At 46.8% G+C, this 21,779-nt stretch overlaps 1 protein-coding gene across 2 annotated transcripts in view; it reads left to right on the top strand.

Moving 5' to 3' along the window:
• The window catches only part of LOC138738991 (activin receptor type-1B-like), a 64,231-nt gene that overhangs the window by 21,189 nt on the left and 21,263 nt on the right, over positions 1–21,779 (top strand). The window contains exons 2-3 of one of the 2 annotated variants that reach the window (XM_069890305.1): positions 14,016–14,246; positions 18,602–18,850. In XM_069890305.1, coding sequence (XP_069746406.1) covers positions 14,016–14,246; positions 18,602–18,850 — 480 coding nt within the window. Of the gene's footprint in view, positions 1–14,015; positions 14,247–18,598; positions 18,851–21,779 lie in introns of both variants that reach the window. The other variant, XM_069890294.1, reaches the window with a different exon arrangement.

Raw genomic sequence — 21,779 nt, 5'->3', positions numbered from 1 at the left:
ATGAGAGACCCAACAAGTCCCCCATCTCCACCACCACCCTCCTCTGCTGACAGAATTTGTCTTCACCCTCAATAACCTCCTTTGACGTCCCACTTCTCTCTGGTCAAAGGGATGGCCACATGGGCCCCAGCTCTGCCTGCCTTTTTGTTGGCTACATGGAGCAATCCATGCTGCAAGCCTACATGGGCAAGGCCCCTCAACTCTTCCCTCTCTACATCGATGACTAACTTGGTGCTGCCTCTTGCACCCATGACGAGCTCATCGACTTTATCCACTTTGCCTCTAACTTCCACCTAAACCGCAAATTCAGTTGGTCCATCTCTAGCAACAGGCTCCCTTTTCTCATCTCTCTGCCTCCATCTTGGAGACAAACTTGTGACAGACATCTTCTGTAAACCCACCAACTTCCACAGCTACTTTGACTCATCCTGTCCCGTGTTCCTTTCTCTCAATTCCTCATTCTCCATCGCATCTGCTCCCATGACGAGGTCTGCCATTCCAGATCATATGAAATGTCCTCCTTCTTCAAATAAATGTGGCTTTCCCTCTACCACCATCAACTCAGCCTGGCACATCTGCCCTGGCCCCCTCCATCCTCCCTTACACAACAAGGTCAGGATCCCCATTGTCTTCCTACAACCCCACCAGCCTCTGTGTCTAACACGTCCTCCTAAACCATTTCCACCACCTAATGATCCCACCACCAGACACCCATTTCCCTCTCCTCCCTTCTGCTCCCTCTGTGGCTCCCTTGTCCACTCCTCTCTCCCTACTAATCGCCCCCTTGGCACCTGCCCCGGTAACTGGAGGAGATGCTCCACTTGTGCCCACACCTCCTTCCTCGGGGCCCCAAACAGTCCTTACAAGTAAAGCACCTGGTGCTCCCGTTGTGGACCCTCTACATCGGAGAGACTGGGAGCAGAGCCCCTTGGCTCTGTCTGCTGCAACAGCGTGGATCTCCCAGTGGCCACCCATTTCATTTCCGTGTCCCATTCCCTTGCCGACCTTTGTGTCTGTGGTCTCGTGCACAGCCAGACTGAGACCACCCACAAATTGGACGAATAACAACTCATCTTCCGACAAGGTCATCTTCCTCCAACCAGATGGCATTAACATTGACTTCTCCGGTTTCTGTTAAGGAACCCCCCTCCCTTTCTTCCCCATCTTCCTCCCTCTAGATTGGTCTCCCTCTCTTTTCCTTCTGCCTCCTTTTTTACTGAGCCAAAATCAGTTCTCTCCTCTTGTATCCTTGCTGCTGGTGGTCTGGACTCCTCCTCCCATTCTTCCCCCTTTCTCTCCAGTTTTTAATTAAGATGTCAGCCAGCTTTTTGCAGTTTGCACGTAGTTTGAAGAAGGGCTCAGGCCCGAAATGTCGGGAATATATCTTTAACCCCTGATGGAGGCTGCGAGAGTGGCTGGCCTTTGCCCCCGATGGAGGCTGCGAGAGCGGCTGAATTCCTGCAGCATTTCAGTGTGTTTTTACTGCAATCTCACCGTCTGCAGACTTTCATGTTTGGCTAAATTTAATTGCCCCTTTGGGTGGGAGGGTGTGATGGTAGCCTGCTGACATGTGCCCTGTGAGACCTGCAGCCACTCTTTTCCCTCCCTCTCACCCTGCAAGTTGGCACTGGGGAAAGGAAGAAATTCAGGATTTTTCAAAGCCTTCTCCTCTCCATCCGTTTGTAGAAGAGTTGCTGGGACTTGTTCCAACAGTGTGCTGCCCGTACATGCAAATGAAAGGAATGCTTTTTGCCTGTCGAATTCCTGGAATATTCCTGCTTGTTTTCACCAGCCACTCCACTTCTCTTTCAACACTTTAGAAAAGGAAAACAAGAATCAGAGGTGTCACTATCTCAGAGGGCCTCTTCTGGACCCAACATGCAAATGCCACTGTGAATAAAAGAACATCAGCACCTCCGTCTTCTCAGTGCTTCTGTATGTCGTTGGAAGCCCTGGCAGATATCTACAGCGGTGTAGTGGAAAGTGTGCTGACTGGCTGCATCACAGCCTGGTATGGGGATACCAATACGTCTGAGTGAAACACCCTACAAAATGTAGTGAACACCACAGGAAAAACTCCCTACCCTCAAATACAACTTCGAAAAACATTGCCGTCAGAGAGCAGCAGCAATCGTCAAGGATCCACACCACCCAGCACATGCTCTGTTCTCACTGCTGCCCTGAGGAAAGAAGTCCAGGTGGCACAGGACCTGTACCACTAGGTTTAGAAGTAGTTGTTACCCCTCAACCTTCAGACTTTATTTTATTACTGAATATATATATTTCTGTATTTGCACAGTCAGTTTGTTTACATTTCTTTCTTCTTGTGGTCCGATTACAGTTACTGATGATCGGTAATTCTGCCTGGCCTACAGGAAAAAGACTTTTAGGGTTGTAAGTGATGTCATGTATGTACTCTGACAATACATTTGAACTTTGAACATAATTCCTTGAAAAGTTGTGTCACAGGTAGATAGAGTCGTAAAGAGACCTTTTGACACATTGTCAAAAGTATTGTCAAAGTATTGAGTACAGAAGTTGGGATGTACAGTTGGATAAGACATTGTTGAGGCCTAATTTGGTGTACTGTGCAGTTTTGGTCACCAAACTACAGGAAATATATCATTAAGGTCGAAATAGTGCAAAGGATGTGGCCAGGACCTGAGTTGCAGGGAAAGGTTAAACAGTTTTGGAGTGGCATGGTTCACGTAGCAATGAGTGCAATATTGTTGCAGCTCCAGTGAGAGGGGTTTGAATCCGGCATTCCTCCCACTGTTCCAAAAACGTACTGGCGTTGTCGGTCAATTGGGCAGCACACACTCATGGGCTGAAAGGGCCTGTTACCGTGTGTATGTTTAAATTTAAAAAAATAATTAAAGTTTAGTTCATTCCCTGGAGCATAGATGAATAAGGAGAGATTTGAAAGAGGTATACAAAGTTATGATGGGTATGGATAGATTAAAATCAAGTGGGCTTTTTCCATTGAGGGTAGGCGAGACGCAAACCAGAGGACATGGGTTAAGGGTGAAAGGGGAAAAGTTTAAGGGGAACTTCTTCACATAAAGTAGTAAAAATGTGGAACGAGCTGCCAGCTGAATTGGGAAATGCAGGCTCAATTTTAACATTTTAAGAGAAATCTGAACAGGTACATGGATGGGATGGGTATGGAGCGGTATGGTCCGGGTGCAGGTCAATGGGACTAGGCAGAATAATATTTTTTTACAGACCTAGATGGGCCGAAGTGCTTGTTTTTGTGCTGTAGTGTTCTGTAGTTCTTTGGGACTGTTTATCATGTTTAAGAGAGAACTACACATGCAACCTCACCCATGTACATATGTAATTTCACGTAGTCTTGCTAAGGAATCCCCAGCCTGAAAACTTAACTTACCATTTCACCCCCATGGAACCTGGCTGAAGTTGGCATGAGTGTGTGTTTTCATTTTTTCGGTAGTGCCACTAACTCAGGAAAAGGGAGTGTTGTTTACATGTTGCCATTGGCTGTGTGCGGAGCCTGGGTGTGGGAGACTGTTGCACTGCCGTGTGCTTGATGGGTTGTCGTTGTGTAGCTCCTACATTTGATTTTTATGCTGTCTGCTTTAGTGAGGCAGTTGAATGGTTCACAGGCTTGTCATGGTTCAAATATTCCTTTTATTGTCATGTAATAATATAAACGTAATATACATGATAATCGTCAACTTTTGCCTGCCATAAAGGAAAGCAAAGAGTTGCTCTGAGTGTTGACTGGTGCCCACAATAATGAGAGAAGCAAAAGAGGGTCCCTTCAGATTCGTGGATTCACCTTCTGTTCAGTCCAGAGTCCGATCAGAATCAAATTTTATTCTCGTGAATATGTCATGAAATTTGTTGTTTTGTGGCAGCGTTACAGATGCAAAATAGTTATAAATTACATAAAAAAAAATAAATTACTGCAAAAGGAAGAGAAAGTGTGGTCAAGTCTACGGTTCATTGCCCATTCAGAAATCTGATGGCAGAGCGGAAGAAGCGGTTTGTGAACTGTTGGATGTCCATTGGCAACTTGAGTTTAAGATTAAAGCTTCCGATACGATCAGGAAACTTGCAATGCCCGAGTCCTTTTGGAAGGTCTTGCACTCTCGAATCCCGGTTCCCATGAACCTGTCCCCTGTAGCCCACCACCTGTGAGTCCTGCAACCGCAAGTCCCTGCAGCGTCTGTGGGTCCTTCACAGCTTCAATGCTGTGGCGTAGATTGGTAAATTGAAGGAAACTCTTTCCTGTGTTGAAAACTTAAGAGGGGAGAGGTTTACAATGAGATGTGGGAGGTTTAGAGGGGAGGGGGTTGCAGTTGGGAACTTGCTGCCAGAGGGGATGTGGGAGGTAGAGACTTTCCCAACGTATAACTATCTGGACTAGCTTTGAAATCCGTGAGGTGAGAGGCAAGAATCAGAGAAAGGGATGAGAATGTATGGGTACTTTCCAGTCAGGGGATGCAAAAGAGACTGGCTACAGATTCCAGCATCCGCAAATGGCAATCTGCTGGAGGTGTTCTGGTCAAGCAACATCTATAGGAGTGCAGTGAACTGGGATTCACTGGTGATGTGTTGTTCCGATGGCTGGCTCCACCCCCATCTGCTCACATAAAACCCTAGTTTCCCGCCTAAACCCAGAACCCTTCTAAAGACGACTATAAGATCCTACCCTCAGTTATAAGCTAATAAAAGCATTTGTTCTCCCTCCAGTCATGAGAGTTTTTATTCACTCTACAAGGAGAAAGAGAATGACCGACCTTTCGGGTTGGATCAAGGGTTCCAGTGTGAAACGTTGCCCACTGTTCCTCTCCCACTGATGTAAATCACAAAAATCTGTAGCCACTGTGCTTGAAGTAAAAACACAAAAATGAGCTTCTCTATAGCATTTTTTTTTATTTTTCCTCGCCCACGGATGCTGGTCGACCAGCTGAGCTCCTCCAGAAAATGGCGTTTTATCAACTAGGAGGTGGCAAAGTGAAGGGCCTATTTCTTCTCTGCCTGCTTACACCTTGGCAGTTCTTGCAAACTGGGTGGATGGGTATGGAAGCTACTTGTCCATTGCTTCCATGTTCGGGAGATGTGGGGAGAGCTGGAAATGGCATCTGTAAAGCAGGGAGGTTAACACTTTAGCAGTACTCTGTATTGATTTACCACATCATAAATGTTCTACGTTGTAAATAGATGCAGATGTAGTTGTGTCTAGTTTGTGTAGATTTTTCAATTTAAATAAACTTTTGTTTTTGTATATATGTGTGTGTGTGTGTGTATATATATATATATATATATATATATGGGTGTGTGTATGTATGTATATATATATATATATATGAGTGTGTGTGTATATATATATATGGGTGTGTGTATATGTATATATAAATGTGTGTGTATATGTGTATATATATGTGTGTATGTATGTATATATGTATGTACATATGTATATATGCGTGTGTGTATATGTGTGTATATGTATATATAAATATGTGTTTGTATATATGTGTATGTATGTGTATGTGTGTGTGTATATATATGTGTGTGTGTTTTTTTCTTTGGCTTGGCTTCGCGGACGAAGATTTATGGAGGGGTAAAAAGTCCACGTCAGCTGCAGGCTCGTTTGTGGCTGACAAGTCCGATGCGGGACAGGCAGACACGATTGCAGCGGTTGCAAGGGAAAATTGGTTGGTTGGGGTTGGGTGTTGGGTTTTTTCTCCTTTGCCTTTTGTCAGTGAGGTGGGCTCTGCGGTCTTCTTCAAAGGAGGTTGCTGCCCGCCAAACTGTGAGGCGCCAAGATGCACGGTTTGAGGCGTTATCAGCCCACTGGCGGTGGTCAATGTGGCAGGCACCAATAGATTTCTTTAGGCAGTCCTTGTACCTTTTCTTTGGTGCACCTCTGTCACGGTGGCCAGTGGAGAGCTCGCCATATAACACGATCTTGGGAAGGCGATGGTCCTCCATTCTGGAGACGTGACCCATCCAGCGCAGCTGGATCTTCAGCAGCATGGACTCGATGCTGTCGACCTCTGCCATCTCGAGTACTTCGACGTTAGGGGTGTAAGCGCTCCAATGGATGTTGAGGATGGAGCGGAGACAACGCTGGTGGAAGCGTTCTAGGAGCCGTAGGTGGTGCCGGTAGAGGACCCATGATTCGGAGCCGAACAGGAGTGTGGGTATGACAACGGCTCTGTATGCGCTTATCTTTGTGAGGTTTTTCAGTTGGTTGTTTTTCCAGACTCTTTTGTGTAGTCTTCCAAAGGCGCTATTTGCCTTGGCGAGTCTGTTGTCTATCTCATTGTCGATCCTTGCATCTGATGAAATGGTGCAGCCGAGATAGGTAAACTGGTTGACCGTTTTGAGTTTTGTGTGCCCGATGGAGATGTGGGGGGGTTGGTAGTCATGGTGGGGAGCTGGCTGATGGAGGACCTCAGTTTTCTTCAGGCTGACTTCCAGGCGAAACATTTTGGCAGTTTCCGCAAAGCAGGACGTCAAGCGCTGAAGAGCTGGCTCTGAATGGGCAACTAAAGCGGCATCATCTGCAAAGAGTAGTTCACGGACAAGTTTCTCTTGTGTCTTGGTGTGAGCTTGCAGGTGCCTCAGATTGAAGAGACTGCCATCCGTGCGGTACCGGATGTAAACAGCGTCTTCATTGTTGGGGTCTTTCATGGCTTGGTTCAGCATCATGCTGAAGAAGATTGAAAAGAGGGTTGGTGCGAGAACACAGCCTTGCTTCACGCCATTGTTAATGGAGAAGGGTTCAGAGAGCTCATTGCTGTATCTGACCCGACCTTGTTGGTTTTCGTGCAGTTGGATAATCATGTGTGTGTGTATGTATATTAAAAACAACGAGCTGCCAGCTGATTTTTGGCATTTAAGAAATATTTGGACAGGTGTATGGATGGGAAGGGCATGGATGGTGCAAGTCTGTGGAACCAGGCAAAACAGACCAGAAGGGCTAAAGACCTGTTTCTGTGCAGTAGTGCTCGATGCTCCTATAGTTGATTGGGAGGTACCAGACTCTGGGAGAGAAGGTAAGAGAAACAAAGGGGTCAGGAAGGAGGGGGGGGGGGGGCAGTGGGTGGCACTGGAATCTGAAATTGAGAGGAAAGGCAGGAAATGGATGGAATCGAGAGAGAGGGGTGAGGAAAGGACACAAAGATGGAGAGGAAGGGAAAGTGGGGCAGGAGAGAAGAAGCTGAAACTGGAAACTGCAGCGTGGAGCAGGAGAAACGTCTGGTTACATTGCAGAGAGGAGTTGAAAGGCTCAGCCCATCAGAATGAGCACAAGAGCAATGGTTGACTCTATGTATTGTTCAGCTCCTTTGCAAAGGTCTATTTAGTTTACCTTTTTTTTCCCTTTTAAAAATGTGGTTTATTCAGTGGTGACAAGAAACCTCATTAATACAATATTACAGTATTTCAGTGACACTTTTTACGTTCAAATTATAACATTGTCAACATAATCCAGAACACAGGCGAGCCCCTGTGGTGCTCACTGGTCCTGGATATTCCCCAACATACCTGTGGACACCACATGCTCCTTCTCCAGGGACCTATGGCACAGACATAACCCCTAGGAGATGGGAAGGGCATCATTTCAGGTCAAATCCTCAACTGCCCATTACCTGGACATGTGAGTCGCTAGGTCCAGGAGCAAGCTGATTAGAAGATCCATCCCCTCCTCTCTGGGTGTCTGGAGATCTGAAGTATCAAGACTAAAATGCATCCAGAACTTGAGGAGGGGCCCCTTCAGATATTCAGACAGAGGCTACAACCTCTCCCGTTCCATGCATGCATGGTCCACCGTCTCCTCCCAGCTGCAGAAATGGCAGATGGTTGGGCGGGGGTGGGGGGAGGGTGGGTGGTGTACAAACTGACTTAAAAATCTGTTGCACGGTACAACTTGTTGCAACACTTTACACCCCACAACTCTAATGTATCAAGGGAGGAGTCCCTTGTAAGGAGACTGGAGACCTCACTCAGATCCGGCTAGCAACATGGACAGTCAGGGCGGGTCTGGTAGGGCGGGACAGTTAATGTAGTGGTTAGTACGTTCTCTCCGGGAACTCCGTTCCGGTTTCCTCCTACGGTTCGAGATGTACTGGGGATGTGGATTAATTAAGTGTAAATTGGGTGGCTTGGACTCGTGGGCTGAATGGCCTGTTACGGTGCTGAATGTCTAAATTAATTTTTTTTAAATGAGGGCAAGCAAGTGTATGTTGTGCAAGAGTGGCCTACGTATTAAGTGCTGCATTTGGTCCTTTTGAGCAGCTGCCCTTTAACTGTCCCGACAGAGTCTGAGCAACTCCGTTTATGTAAGATGGGAACTAATCATAATCCTTTTAACTGCTGAGCTGAATTTTGTCACGTGCTGCATCCGGGCACTGGAATGAGGAGGAATCTCACTGAAACATTTGGAATGTTGAAAGTCATGGACAAAGCAGATGTAGAAAGATCATTTCCCATGGTCTTGGATAAGAAGGGTATCTACTGAGAACAGAGACGCAGAGAAATTTCTTTAGCCAGAGGGTGATAACTCTGTGGAATTTGTTGCCACAGGCGGTTGGGGAGGCTAAGACATTGGAGGGAGATAAAGGCAGAGATTGATAGGTTCTTGATTAACCAGGGAATCAGTGGTGGGGGGGGGGGGTGCGTGTGGAATGGGAATGTCAAGGAGTGGGGCTGAATGGGAGAGGGGATCAGCTCATGATTGGCAAGGCACACTCCATGGGCTGAGTAGCCTATTTCTGATCCTATCCCTCATAGTCTTGTGGAACATTTTCAAAAGCATTGCTGTTCACTCTGAGTACTTGACTGATCAGCTGAGCAATGTGAGACTCCTTACTCTTAATGCTGCAGTGCCACGTGACCTTGAATGCTGAAAGATCAGGTTCACTTGATCAGCCTTGCAATGCCATCTCCACCTTCTTTAAAAGCATCTAGTTCCCCAGTGCACTGGAGTCGGACCAAGGTCTTTCTCTCTGCGTCCATAAGACACCACAAACCTCTGTGTGATGGTTAAGTCGATGCTTGGTGCATTAAATATCCCTATCATTGAGTGCAAGAAAGGTTAAGTGGGTTAGGACTTTATTCCGTGAAGCATGGAAGAATGAGGAGAGATTTCATAGAGACATACAAAATTATGAGAGGTATAGATTAAGTTAATGGGAGTTAGGATATTATGATGAAGTTGTTACAAGACATTAGTGAGGCCAAATGTGGAGAATCATATGCAGTTTTTGTCACCTCACTACAGGAAAGATATCAATAAGATTGAAAGAGTGCAGAGAAGATTGACCAGGATGTTGCACGGACTTCAGGAACAGAGTTACAGGGAAAGATTAATCAGGTTAGGACTTTATTCCCTGGAGCATAGAAGAATGAGGGGAGATTTGACAGCTATACAAAATTATGAGAGGTATAGAGAGAACAAATGCAAGAAGGCTTTTTCCCCCACTGAGCTTAGGTGAGATGCAAACCAGAGGACATTGGTTAAGGATGAAGGGGAGAAGTGCAAGAGGAGCATTGGGTGGAAATTCTTCATACAGACAGTAATGGGAGTGTGGAACGAGCTGCCAGCTGAAGTGGTGAATTCAGGATCAATTTGAACAATTTCCGGTAATAAAAATGTGTGCAAAAGCAGATTCTGCCTCCCACGTTGTAAGGCCATGGTCTCTGCGCATGCATGCAGTGGAGCACCATTTTGGATGAAATCAGTCAAGCAGAACGGCTCTCTGAGAGGGTTGCAGCTACGACCACGTCTCCCGGGCTGTTGCCACTTCACCGTCAGCGTGCCAAGATAAATTCACAACCTTTACAATAGCTTTTGATCCAAAATAGCATTGCCAGTTTTCAGTTGATTTGGTTGGGATTGGATTTTTTTTTCTCTATCTACACCATGGTAGAAGCCAATTCTGGACATTGAAACCCAAACCACCCAATTAATTTCCAACCCGGTGTGTGTTTATTTTTGGAGGGTGGGAGGAAACAGTGAGCATTTGGGGAAAACCCACGCAGGTCACAGGGAGAATGTACAAACTGCTTATAGATGGCAGCGGATTTGAACCCAGGTCGCTGGCACTGTGATGGTTCAGTCGCTTTCCTCTGGATGAGTCTAAACGGGCAGACTATTTTCAAAATGGGAAGAAAATTGAAAATTTGCTGATGCAAAGTAACCTGGGAGTCCTCATGGGGGATATCCTAACAGTAAGCTTGCAGGTTGAGATATGGTGGTAAAAGAGGCAAAGCAATGTGGGAATTTGGTTCAAAATATAGAATTTTGGAGCAGGGATGTGATGGCGATGCTTTTCTAAGGCCTTGGTGAGATCTCATTTGGAATATTGTCAGCAGTTTTGGGCTCCTCATTTAGGAAAGATGTGCTTACATTAGAAACATCGAAGATAGGAGCAGGAGTAGGTCATTCGACCCTTCGAGCCTGCTCCGCCATTCAACGAGATCATGACTGATCTTAAAGTTCAGTACCCCGTCCCCGCCTTCTCTCCGTAACCTTTAATACCTTTATACTGAAGAAATATATCTAATTCCTTCTTAAATATATTTAATGAACCTGCCTCTACTGCCCTCTGTGGCAATGAATTCCACAGATTCACCACCCTCTGGGTAAAGAAATTCCTCCTCATCTCGGTCCTAAATGGTTTGCCTATTATCCTCAAACCATGGCCCCGGGTTCTGGATTTTCCCATCATTGGAAACATCCCATCTGCATCCACTCTGTCCAGTCCTGCCAGAATTTTATATGTCTCTATGAGATCCCCTCTCAATCTTCTAAACTCCAGCGAGTACAATCCCAATTTGCGCAATCTTTCCTCATAAGTCATTCCTGCCATTCCAGGTATCAGCCTGGTGAATCGCCTCTGCACTCCCTCCATTGCAAGAACATCCTTCCTTAGATAAGGTGACCAAAACTGCACACAATACTCCAGGTGGGGTCTCACCAAGGCCCTGTACAGCTGCAGTAAGGTATCCTTGTTCCTATACTCAAAGCCTCTTGATATGAAGGCCAACATACCATTTGCCTTTTTAACCGCCTGCTGTACCTGCATGCTCGCCTTCAGAGACTGGTGTACAAGTACCCCTAGGTCTCTCTGCACTTCCTCATCTCTTAATCTATTGCCATTCAAATAGTAATCTGCCCTCCGGTTTGTATTTTTCTTTTTTCTTTTCTTTGGCTTGGCTTTGCGGACGAAGATTTATGGAGGGGTAATGTCCACGTCAGCTGCAGGCTCGTTTGTACTGACAAGTCCGATGTGGGACAGGCAGACACGATTGCAGCGGTTTCAGGGGAAAATTGGTGGGTTGGGGTTGGGTGTTGGGTTTTTCCTCCTTTGTCTTTTGTCAGTGAGGTGGGCTCTGCGGTCTTCTTCAAAGGAGGTTGCTGCCCACCGAACTGTGAGGCGCCAAGATGCACGGTTTGAGGCGATATCAGCACACTGGCAGTGGTCAATGTGGCAGGCACCAATAGATTTCTTTAGGCAGTCTTTGTACCTCTTCTTTGGTGCACCTCTGTCACGGTGGCCAGTGGAGAGCTTGCCATATAACATGATCTTGGGAAGGCGATGGTCCTCCATTCTGGAGACGTGACCTACCCAGCGCAGTTGGATCTTCAGCAGCGTGGATTCGATGCTGTCAGCCTCTGCCATCTCGAGTACTTCGATGTTAGGGATGAAGTCGCTCCAATGAATGTTGAGGATGGAGCGGAGACAACACTGGTGGAAGCGTTCTAGGAGCTGTAGGTGATGCCGGTAGAGGACCCATGATTCGGAGCCGAACAGGAGTGTGGGTATGACAACAGCTCTGTATACGCTAATCTTTGTGAGGTTTTTCAGTTGGTTGTTTTTCCAGACTCTTTTGTGTAGTCTTCCAAAGGCGCTATTTGCCTTGACAAGTCTGTTGTCTATCTCGTTGTCGATCATTGCATCCGATGAAATGGTGCAGCCGAGATAGGTAAACTGGTTGACCGTTTTGAGTTTTGTGTGCCCGATGGAGATGTGGGGGGCTGGTTGTCATGGTGGGGAGCTGGCTGATGGAGGACCTCCGTTTTCTTCAGGCTGACTTCCAGGCCAAACATTTTGGCAGTTTCCGCAAAACAGGACGTCAAGCGCTGAAGAGCTGGCTCTGAATGGGCAACTAAAGCGGCATCGTCTGCAAAGAGTAGTTCATGGACAAGTTGCTCTTGTGTCTTGGTGTGAGCTTGCAGGCGCCTCAGATTGAAGAGACTGCCATCTGTGCGGTACCGGATGTAAACAGCGTCTTCATTGTTGAGGTCTTTCATGGCTTGTTTCAGCATCATGCTGAAGAAGATTGAAAAGAGGGTTGGTGCGAGAACGCAGCCTTGCACGCCATTATTAATGGAGAAGGGTTCAACCTCACATTTATCCACATTTTAGTGCATTTGCCATGTATCTGCCCAGTCTCTCAATTTATCCAAATCACACTGGAGCTTCCTGACCCCCTCTTCCATGCACACAACCCCTCCTAGCTTAGTGTCATCTGCAAATTTGGAGATATTACATCCAATCCCCTCATCCAGATCATTAATGTAAATTGTGAACAGCTGGGGTCCAGTACAGATCCCTGTGGCACCCCACTGGTCACCGCCTGCCACTCAGAAAACGAGCCATTTATCCCAACTCTCTGTCTTCTACCTGCCAGCCAGTTCTCAATCCACATCAATACTTTGCCCCCAATCCCATGAGCCTTGATTTTGGAAGCCAGTCGTTTATGCGGGACCTTATCGAAGGCCTTTTGGAAGTCCAGGTACACCACATCCACTGGATCTCTCCTATCTATTTTATCTGTCACCATCTCAAAGAATTCCAATAGATTTGTCAAGCACAGTTTACCTTTTGTAAATCCATGTTGACTCTGTCCAATCCCTTCTCTGCTAGTCGTATGCTCCGCTATTACATCCTTAATAATGGATTTCATCATTTTGCCCACTACTGATGTAAGGCTCACCAGCCTATAATTCCCCACTTTTTCACTACCCCCCCTTTTTAAATAGTGGGGTAACACTAGCTACCCTCCAATCCATGGGTACTGATCCTGAGTCTATCGAGTTCTGGAAAATAATTCTTAAAGCATCTGCTATCTGAATGGCCACTTCCTTAAGTACCCTAGGATGTAGTTTATCGGGCCTTGGGATTTATCAGCCTTCAATCCCATCATTTCCCTAAGACAATGTCCTTAGAGATACCGATTTCTTTCAGTTCCTCCCTTGCATTAGTCTCTATGTTTCCCAACATCCTTGGGAGGTTATTTGTATCCTCTCTTGTAAAAACAGAACTAAAGTAAGAATTTAATTGGTCTGCCACTTCCTTATTCCCCATTATATATTCCCCTGATTCCGACAGCAAAGGACCTACTCTGGATTTCACCAATCTTTCCTCTTGACATATTTATAAAAGCTTTTGCAGTCGGTTTTTATATTTGCCGCAAGCTTACTTTCGTAATTTATTTTTGCTCTCTTGATTAATCCCTTTGTCCTCCTTTGGTGCATCTTGAACTGCTCCCAGTCTTCGGTTGTGGTACTTTTTTTATAGGCAGTTCACTAGGATGATTCCAGCAAAGAAGGGCTTATCATATAAGGAATGTTTGACAGGTCATGGCCTGTACTCGTTGGAACTTAGGAGAATTGGGGGGGGTTGGGGAGGGAAGAGGGAATGTTGGAAAGCATGGACAGCGTAGATGTAGAAAAGTTGTTTCCCATGGTGGGAGAGTCCAGGACAAGGGGTCACAACTTTAGATTGAAGGGTGCTCACGTAAAACAGAGATGCGGAAGAATTTCTTCAACCAGATTTTGGACAATCTGTGGAATTTGTTGCCACAGGCAGTTGTGGAGGCCAGATCATTGGGTGTATTAAAGGTAGAGATTGATAGGTTCTTGATTAGCCAGGGCATCAAAGCTTATGGGGAGAAGGTCAAGCAGTGGGGCAGTATTGGGGAGTAGCTCAGTTCATGATTGTGTTCTAAAAATCTTCTGTTTTTATTTTTTGAAGCTTTGAAGTGCTTTTGCAAGAACTGTGTGAAGGAGAACCAAACGTGTGAGACAGATGGAGCCTGCCTTGCCTCCCGTTCCAGAATCGGGGGCATTGAGCATGAGATCCGGCTATGTGTATCCCAACAAGACCTGGACCCACCGATCTACTGCCGGAGCGACAGAAATTACGTGACCACAATCTGCTGTTTTCAGGATTTCTGCAATGACGGGGAATTGCCTCTTCCAGAAGGTGGGTATCAGGTTGGCGACTGCTAATTCATGCCCCCCCCAACCTCTCCCTCTCCCCAATATGGACTCAATCGCCTTGCTGCTCAGGTGGGGAACGCAGGCACATTGGGAGCTCTCTGAAAGAATCAAAAGATACCTTTTATTATCACATAATAATACCAAAAAAAAGTAATATACATGAAGTACATCAACTTTGCTACTGTAAGGCCAACCAGCACCATTAACATTGCCCAGTGCCCCTCACAATAAGAGAATGGATAGCAAAGCAAAGTCCTCTTAGAGGCATTGAGTGTTTGTGGATTTGCCTCCAGCCTCTCACACTCCTGTTTAATCCATGGACAACCCAAGCTCCAGATCCAAACTGCTGATATTTCAAGACCCGAGACCCTTCAGGAGCCCTTCTTGCCCTCTGCACTCTCTCAGATCTCGATTCTGATACCTGGTTCCCATGAGCTAGTCACCCCCAGGCTGGTGTGAGTCCTTCCACTCCAGTTCGCCCATAGACCAGTGCAAATCTTTCAACCACAAGTTGCTAGCAGCCCGCAGACCGGTGTAATTCTTTCCATGCTAGTCTCCAACAGCTCGCACCCTGTGTGGTTTCTTCAGCCGCTGAGCTCCTCGCTGGTCTACTGCCACTCAAGTGGACCTTTTTGAGGGTGAATGTGAGGGAGCTGGGGTGGACATGATGTATTTGAGATTTATCTTGCGTGCTAATTAATTTATTCATCTGTCAGTCCCATTCTGATGCAGATTGATCCAGCAACAAGCCATCCATCACCCAGACTTGTGTAAATTGGGTCCCATTGGGATCAGAGGGTTTTGGGAACTCCAGGTTAAATGCCATTACTGCAGAGTACAAGAGAACCATAGAACATTACAGTAGAGAAATAGCTCTTCAATCCTTCTGTTCTGTGCCAAACTATTATTCTGCCTTGTCCCACTGACCTGTGCCCAGTCCACTTCTCTCCATATCCAAATTTTCAGTAATTATTAAAATTAAATCCACATTCTCCACTTCAGCTGGCAGCTTGTTCCACACTCCCACCACTCTGTGTTAAATGGTTTCCCCTAAGCTTTCCCCTTTCACCCTACCCTCAGTGGAAAAAAGCCTATTAACATTTATTCTGTCTATCCCCCTCATAATTTTAAATACCTCTATCAAATCTCTCCTCATTCTTCTGCACTCCAGGGAATAAAGTCCTAACCTGTTTAATCTTGCCTCAAGTACCAACAACATCCCAGTAAACCTCTGAATTTCTTTCAATCTTATTGAAATCTTTCCTGTAGTTAAGTGACCAAACCCGCACACAATACTCCAAATTTGGCCTCACCAATGTCTTGCGTAACTTTACCATAACATCTAACTCCTATAGTCAGTACTTTGATTTATGAAGGCTGATGTGCCAAAAGCTCTCTTTATGGACCCTCTCCACCCATGACCGGTTCGGCGCCAGAACAAGTCTAATCAGGGGGTGGTATTAGGGTATCCGCCAGGAGTGGGGGGGGAGGGGGGCACAATCTGACATTCGAAAACTCACTCAGCGGGTGGAGGGGTGGTGGTGCCTACCTGCCATGAATCTTCCCCGTGCGTCACCGTCGTCACACTTCCCCCTCCCTCTGACGTAACAGATAAACGCACTGCTTATATCATGTGGAGCCTGGTGACACTAGTGCTGTGGATGGAGGGGGGCACAATAACTCATGGGGGGGGGGGGAAATGCCTGCAAATGTTCCTCCCCCTTGGTGATGGCTGTGACCTCTGACACCACTTTGAGGGAATTATGTACCTGTATTCCCAGATCCCTCTGTTCTGCCGCACTCCTCAGTGCCTGATTGTTTACCACGTATGTCCTTGCTTCGTTTGTCCTTCCAAATGCAACACTTCACACTTGTCTGTATTAAATTCCATCTGCCATGTTGCAGCCCATTTTCCCAGCCAGTCTAGCTCCCTGTGCAATTGCTGAAAGCCTTCTTCGCTGTCCACTACTCCTCCATTCTTTATGTCATCTGCAAACTTGCTGATTTATTTCACCATATTATCATCCAGATTGCTGATTATGCTTGAGAAACAACCAGCTGTACACATTGTGGGGTCAGCCAGAGATCAATGAGTCATGGTCCCCAGTTGAAATTAATGTTTGAGGTCACCTGTTCCAGGCCTTGTTTGATTTCTGCATGGTGTTACAGATTTAGAAGTGAAATTCCCTGGATCTGGGACCTCCTGATGGTCTGAGCAAAAAATGGTCCCTGCCAGCTGCCTGTCATTTCTTGGTGAAATAACTGTCCATCTAAAGCAGTGGTTCTCAACCTTTTTCTTTCCACTCACATATCACTTTAAGTATTCCCTATGCCGTCGGTGTTCTGTGATTAGTAAGGGATTGCTTAAGGTGGGATGCGAGTGGGAAGGGAAGGTTGAGAATCACTGCTCTAGACCCAATTGTTACTGAAATATTTTGCTCAAGACAAATTGTCATTGGCCCATTTTCTTTGGAGTTGTGAAATGTGCACATAACGAGTCAATGAGGTCCGATTAAAACAGTGACTTTCAAACTTTTTCTTTCCACCCACATCCCACCTTAAGCAATTCCTTTCTAATCACAGAGCACCTATGGCATGGGGATTACTTAAAGTGGGATGTGAGTGGAAAGAAAAAGGTTCAGAACCATTGATTTAAAGTGAATTACAGATAAAGTCATGAGCATAAAACAGTGTGTTGCACTCACAAGTTTCTGATATTGCTCATCAAAGTTTCTGTGTTTAAAACCACGCTGCTGCATTGTTTTTCTTCAGTGACGGAGCACGTAAGAAGGCCCTTCAGGCCCACAAAACCCATGCTGCCCAATTAATCTCCCCACCTCGAAGGTTTTTGGAGGGTGGCATGAAACCAGAGCTTCCAGAGAAAACCTGTGCAGGTCACTGAGGGGGCTGTGTGGGCTGGGGAGACCAGAATGTCCAAACACCTCACTGACGGCAGCAGATTCAAAACTGGGTCGCTGGTGCTGTGGAAGCATTGGGCTAACCTTGCCACCCTATTTATGAAGAAACACTTTTCCTTGTTCTGGCAATCGCACCCCCAACACTGCTGTGCAGCAAGTGGCTGCTTTGCAATTTTAATCTCCTGGTCCCTTTTTTTTTTTGATGAAGAACTCTTTGATTTCTATTCATGAGCTCGATTATTCCTGAGAGCCTGGCAAGATGACCATTTCTTTTCGTATGGCTGAATGAGATCTGGAGACCTCTTTGAGTTTGCCAGAAACCGATAACCTTTTCCTCGCCCACCTCTCGTATCCACTGGGTACATGGGGTGCTTCAGCTGGAAGCAGGCCCTAACTCCCTGCAGAGAATCTGGCCTCTGCATGTCCACATGGTTTGTCAGGCTTGGAACGAGTTGATTTTGAATGCCAACATAGGATGGCTGACACATTGAGAGAGTGAAACAGAAATTCTGCAGATGCTGTGATTGTGGTTAAAAACACTAAAAAGCAGAACCTCAGCAGGTTCCACCACGTCCATAGGGGGCTCAAGATCTACAGGCAACAATTTGGGCCTGAGCTCTTGGTCAAGGTATGAGCAAAATATCGGCAGGCACCTTAATGAAAAGGTTGAGGAGGAGGGACGAAAGGGCAGGGGGAGGAGCACTGGCCAAAAGACAAAAGGAGATGATTGTGCATGGATGAGCAGGAGAGAAGAGAATTGATCAGGGGAGGAGTGGCTTGGAGAATGGAGAACTGGAATAAAATGGAGGGAAAGAGAAAAAGAGAGAGATATTGAGGAAAGGAGACATGGGGAGGGGGGAGGCACCTGCTTTCTTTCTGCACATACCTTGCCAAAGGTTCGAACCCAAACTGTGGGTCATGTATCTCCCATGGGCACTGCAAAACTTGGTGAGTCCCTCCAGAATTTTTGTGTGGGTACTAGAATCACAGAGTCTGCACAATTTTGTCTTTCCCTCCATGATGGAAGGCAGCCTGATTTATTTTTTTTCACTGTGCCTTGGCCAGCTAGGATTCCTAAAAATGTAATATGCAGGATAGACTTCAACTTTTGTCTGCTGTAAGGCAAAAAAAAAAATTGCTATGAGCATTGCCTGACGCCCCCAACAACAGGAGAAAGAAGTAAAAGGGAGTCCTTTCAGAGTCGCCGAGTGTCCATGGATTCGCCTCCAGTCCTCCCACGACTCCTGCTCAAACTATCAGCAACCTGAGCTTCAGATCCAAACCTCTGACATGATCAGGAAGACTCCAGCACCCACTTCTTGTCATCAGCGTCGTCTCGAATCCCAGTTTAGATACCTAGTTAAAAGGCAAGAGGGAAGCGTTTTGTTCCACTGACAGGGATCCTCCTTTTCTCCAGCAGGTCTGAAAGACAACTCACTGGAAGGCTGGGGCCCAGTGGAGCTGGCGGCCGTGATCGCCGTACCAGTGTTCCTCTTGTGTGTGCTGCTGATGGTGACTGTGTTCTTGTGCCACTACCACCAGCACCGGGCATACCACAACCGCCATCAGCTGGATGCGGAGGAACCCTCCTGTGACCACATGTACATCTCCGAGGGGAAGTCCCTGAAGGACCTCATGTTCGACATGACAACCTCTGGATCAGGATCTGGTAAGGGGGTGAGCTTCGAGTGGAAGGGAGAGAATGTGCAGAGTGGGTTGGGGGGGAAAAGAAGGGTTTGATCAGCCCACAGAGGCAGTGGGCTCATGGCCCTGCTGCCAGCCACCTTTACAGAACGATGACTAAATCAACATCTAACCAGCCATCTCTGCTTTTGTGGCTGGGGGTTAGAATCATAGAATGTTGCAGCATGGAAACAGGTTCTTCAACCATTCTAGTCTGTGCCAAACTATGATTCTGCCTAGCCCCACTGACCTGCACCCAATCCATATCCATCCACACTCCTCCCATCCATGTACCTGCCCAAATTTTCTTAAATGTCGACACTGACCCTCCCCCCACCCCCGCCAATTCACTATTTCAGCTGGCAGGTCATTCCACACTCACACCACTCTGTGTGAAGAAGTTCCCCCTAAAGTTCTCCCCTTTCACCTTAACCCATGTCCTCTGGTTTGTACCTCATCTAACTTCAGTGGAAAAAGCCTATCTTCATTTACTCTATCTGTGCACCTCATAATGTATGACTCTATTAAATCTCCCCTCATTCTTTTACACTCCAGGCTTCTTGTGACCCCGCCCAAGATTCAAGATACCTTTTACTGTCACATAATAATACAAAAAATTTAAAATACTGTATATGATATATGCTTTCCATAAGGTAAACAGTCACCATGAGCATTGCCTGCCACCCCTGAACAATAGGGGAAAGAGAAGCAAAAGGGAGTCCCTTTAGAGACAGAGTGGTTTCACCTCGTGTTCCCGCAGATTCTACAGCTGCACAGACCCCTGTTTGATTCATTGCCGTCCCGAGATCCAGATCCGTACCTCTGACATGGTCAAGAGACCATCAGCAACCGAGGCCCTTCAGAAGCCCTTTCTTGCCCTCAGCGCCCCTTTCTTGCCCTCAGCGCCCTCTTGAATTCTGGATCTGATACCTGGTTCCCATGAGCCTGTCTCCAGCTGACCACAGCCTGTGTGTGCCTTTCAGCCATTGAGTCCCTCACTGGTCTGCTGCTGTGGTCACATTCCCTGGAGGGTTATCACCCATGCTTCTCCTCCTCAACGGGTGGGGTGGGGGAGGAGGGTGTTCTCCCCATTTCTGGTGCCCTGCAGCAGTCCACTGCTGCCCTGGAGTATGCAACTCCACGTGGCCCGCTGCTCCTCTGGAGTATGCAACCCCTCGTGGCCCGCTGCTCAGCACCGGCAGTGCAATCTTGGGCACAGACCATATGGGTCGTAAGACATTTTCAAAAAAGACGCCGTCAGCAGCTCTAGGAAGATGATGGTTCCTTTCAATCAGTTTTGTGGGGTTTGATAGGAAGATACCCCTCTCCTCAAAGAAACAGCGGGTGTGTGAATGGATTTAGGCAAGTACAGGTTGCACATGTCCAGACCCACCCTCTAGGATCCAGCGGGATGCTGAGGTCCAAGACAGCTGGGGGAAGTGCTATTACAGTGAATGGCCAGACCAAGCTTTGATGCAAGGGATGCCCTTTCCGCGCTTCACGGCACATGTTTGCTAGACGGCTGTTGATCCCATTCCATCCAGGCATCCTCCAACCAAATGGCACTAATCTATTAACCCCTGCCCCGGACTCTCTTATTCCATGTCCCTCTGTCTCCTTTCCTCCAGCTCTGTATCCACAGAGCCACCTCCCCTCCTCCAATCAATTCTCAGCTTTCCCCTCCTGCCCGTGTCTATCTTTGGCCTCTTGCCTGTGGTCTCGTGCTGCTCCTCCTGACCCTTCTTCCCTACCCCCCCACCACCTTTTTTTTTTCAGGCACCTGCCTGCTTTCTGCTCATATCTTAATGTAGGGCTTGGGCCTGAAAGGTTGATTATATATATATATCAGTGCCTCCTGTGGAATCTGCAGTAAGATGGGTTCTTCCAGCACTTTTACAACATGTGCTTTCACGCTGCCCTTGATCAGTGCTCATTGATCTCCTTTTCCATTGCCCCCCCCCCCCCCCAACACTCTATGCTCTTCACACAGCTGCAAGAATGTGAGAGACCCTGTGTTGGTCTGCTGGCAGAAAAGCACTTCTCACTGTTCTGGACGTTGCGTAACAAGTGAACTTGAACTGAAATGGGTGACTCCCAGTGCTTCCACAGTGAGCCCTAGTTCCAGATTCTCCCTCTCCTGCCCAGATCCCTCAGGGCTTTGCATTAAGACTCGTCTTTTGTGTATTAAGAAAGAGAAAGTAAAAACTAATCTTCTCTTTTTAAACTTCGGCCTGTCCAAATTTTCTTTGTGTGACAACCAGTGCAATTTGGCTATTAAGTCTAGTCAACCTCCTATGAACTGTTTCTGTCAAATATTTCACAATGAACATTTAATGGTAACTTAGAATGAATCAACATGTTTGCTTTCCCTCTTGCCACCCCAGAGAAGCATAGGAAGGAGGGTCTGTCAGTGCTGACTGTCTGTGTAACTCTGAAACCTCTCCTGCCCCCCTTTTCCTTCCCCTGGGAATTCTTGCCCTTGTCTCAGTGTCCAAGGCCCAGGACCCTGCCAGACGGTTCTAGTTTTCAAGCATCAAGTCCCATCATGATCCCACAGCACAAAATGGCAAAGAACCCAGAGGCTCTCTGGTATTAACCATGCAACACTGCAACAAAGGTTATCTTTGGCATCATTGCATTGGTATGATGAGATCTTGATTGGGGCATATTGATTGCTTGGTTACAACAGTGACTGTCCCTCAAGCACTTTACAGTATGTGAAAGGCTTTTTGATGCTTTAAAGATGGAATGTGCAAGGCACTCTCCAATGAGAAGGCATTAACAGCAACCTCCAGATTTCATTAGTCTCTTCCCATCTCTCTTTCTCTCCTTATCCATGTATCTCATGTCCTCCAACCCCCATCCCTTTCCTCTCCATTCAGCACTACCCCATCCCCACATCGCATCTCAGCTTT

Source organism: Narcine bancroftii, chromosome 1 (assembly GCF_036971445.1).
Source record: "Narcine bancroftii isolate sNarBan1 chromosome 1, sNarBan1.hap1, whole genome shotgun sequence".
Taxonomy (NCBI): Eukaryota; Metazoa; Chordata; class Chondrichthyes; order Torpediniformes; family Narcinidae; genus Narcine; species Narcine bancroftii.
The sequence above is the reverse complement of the archived record's forward strand: the minus strand, read 5'-3'. Positions and strand labels throughout refer to the sequence as shown.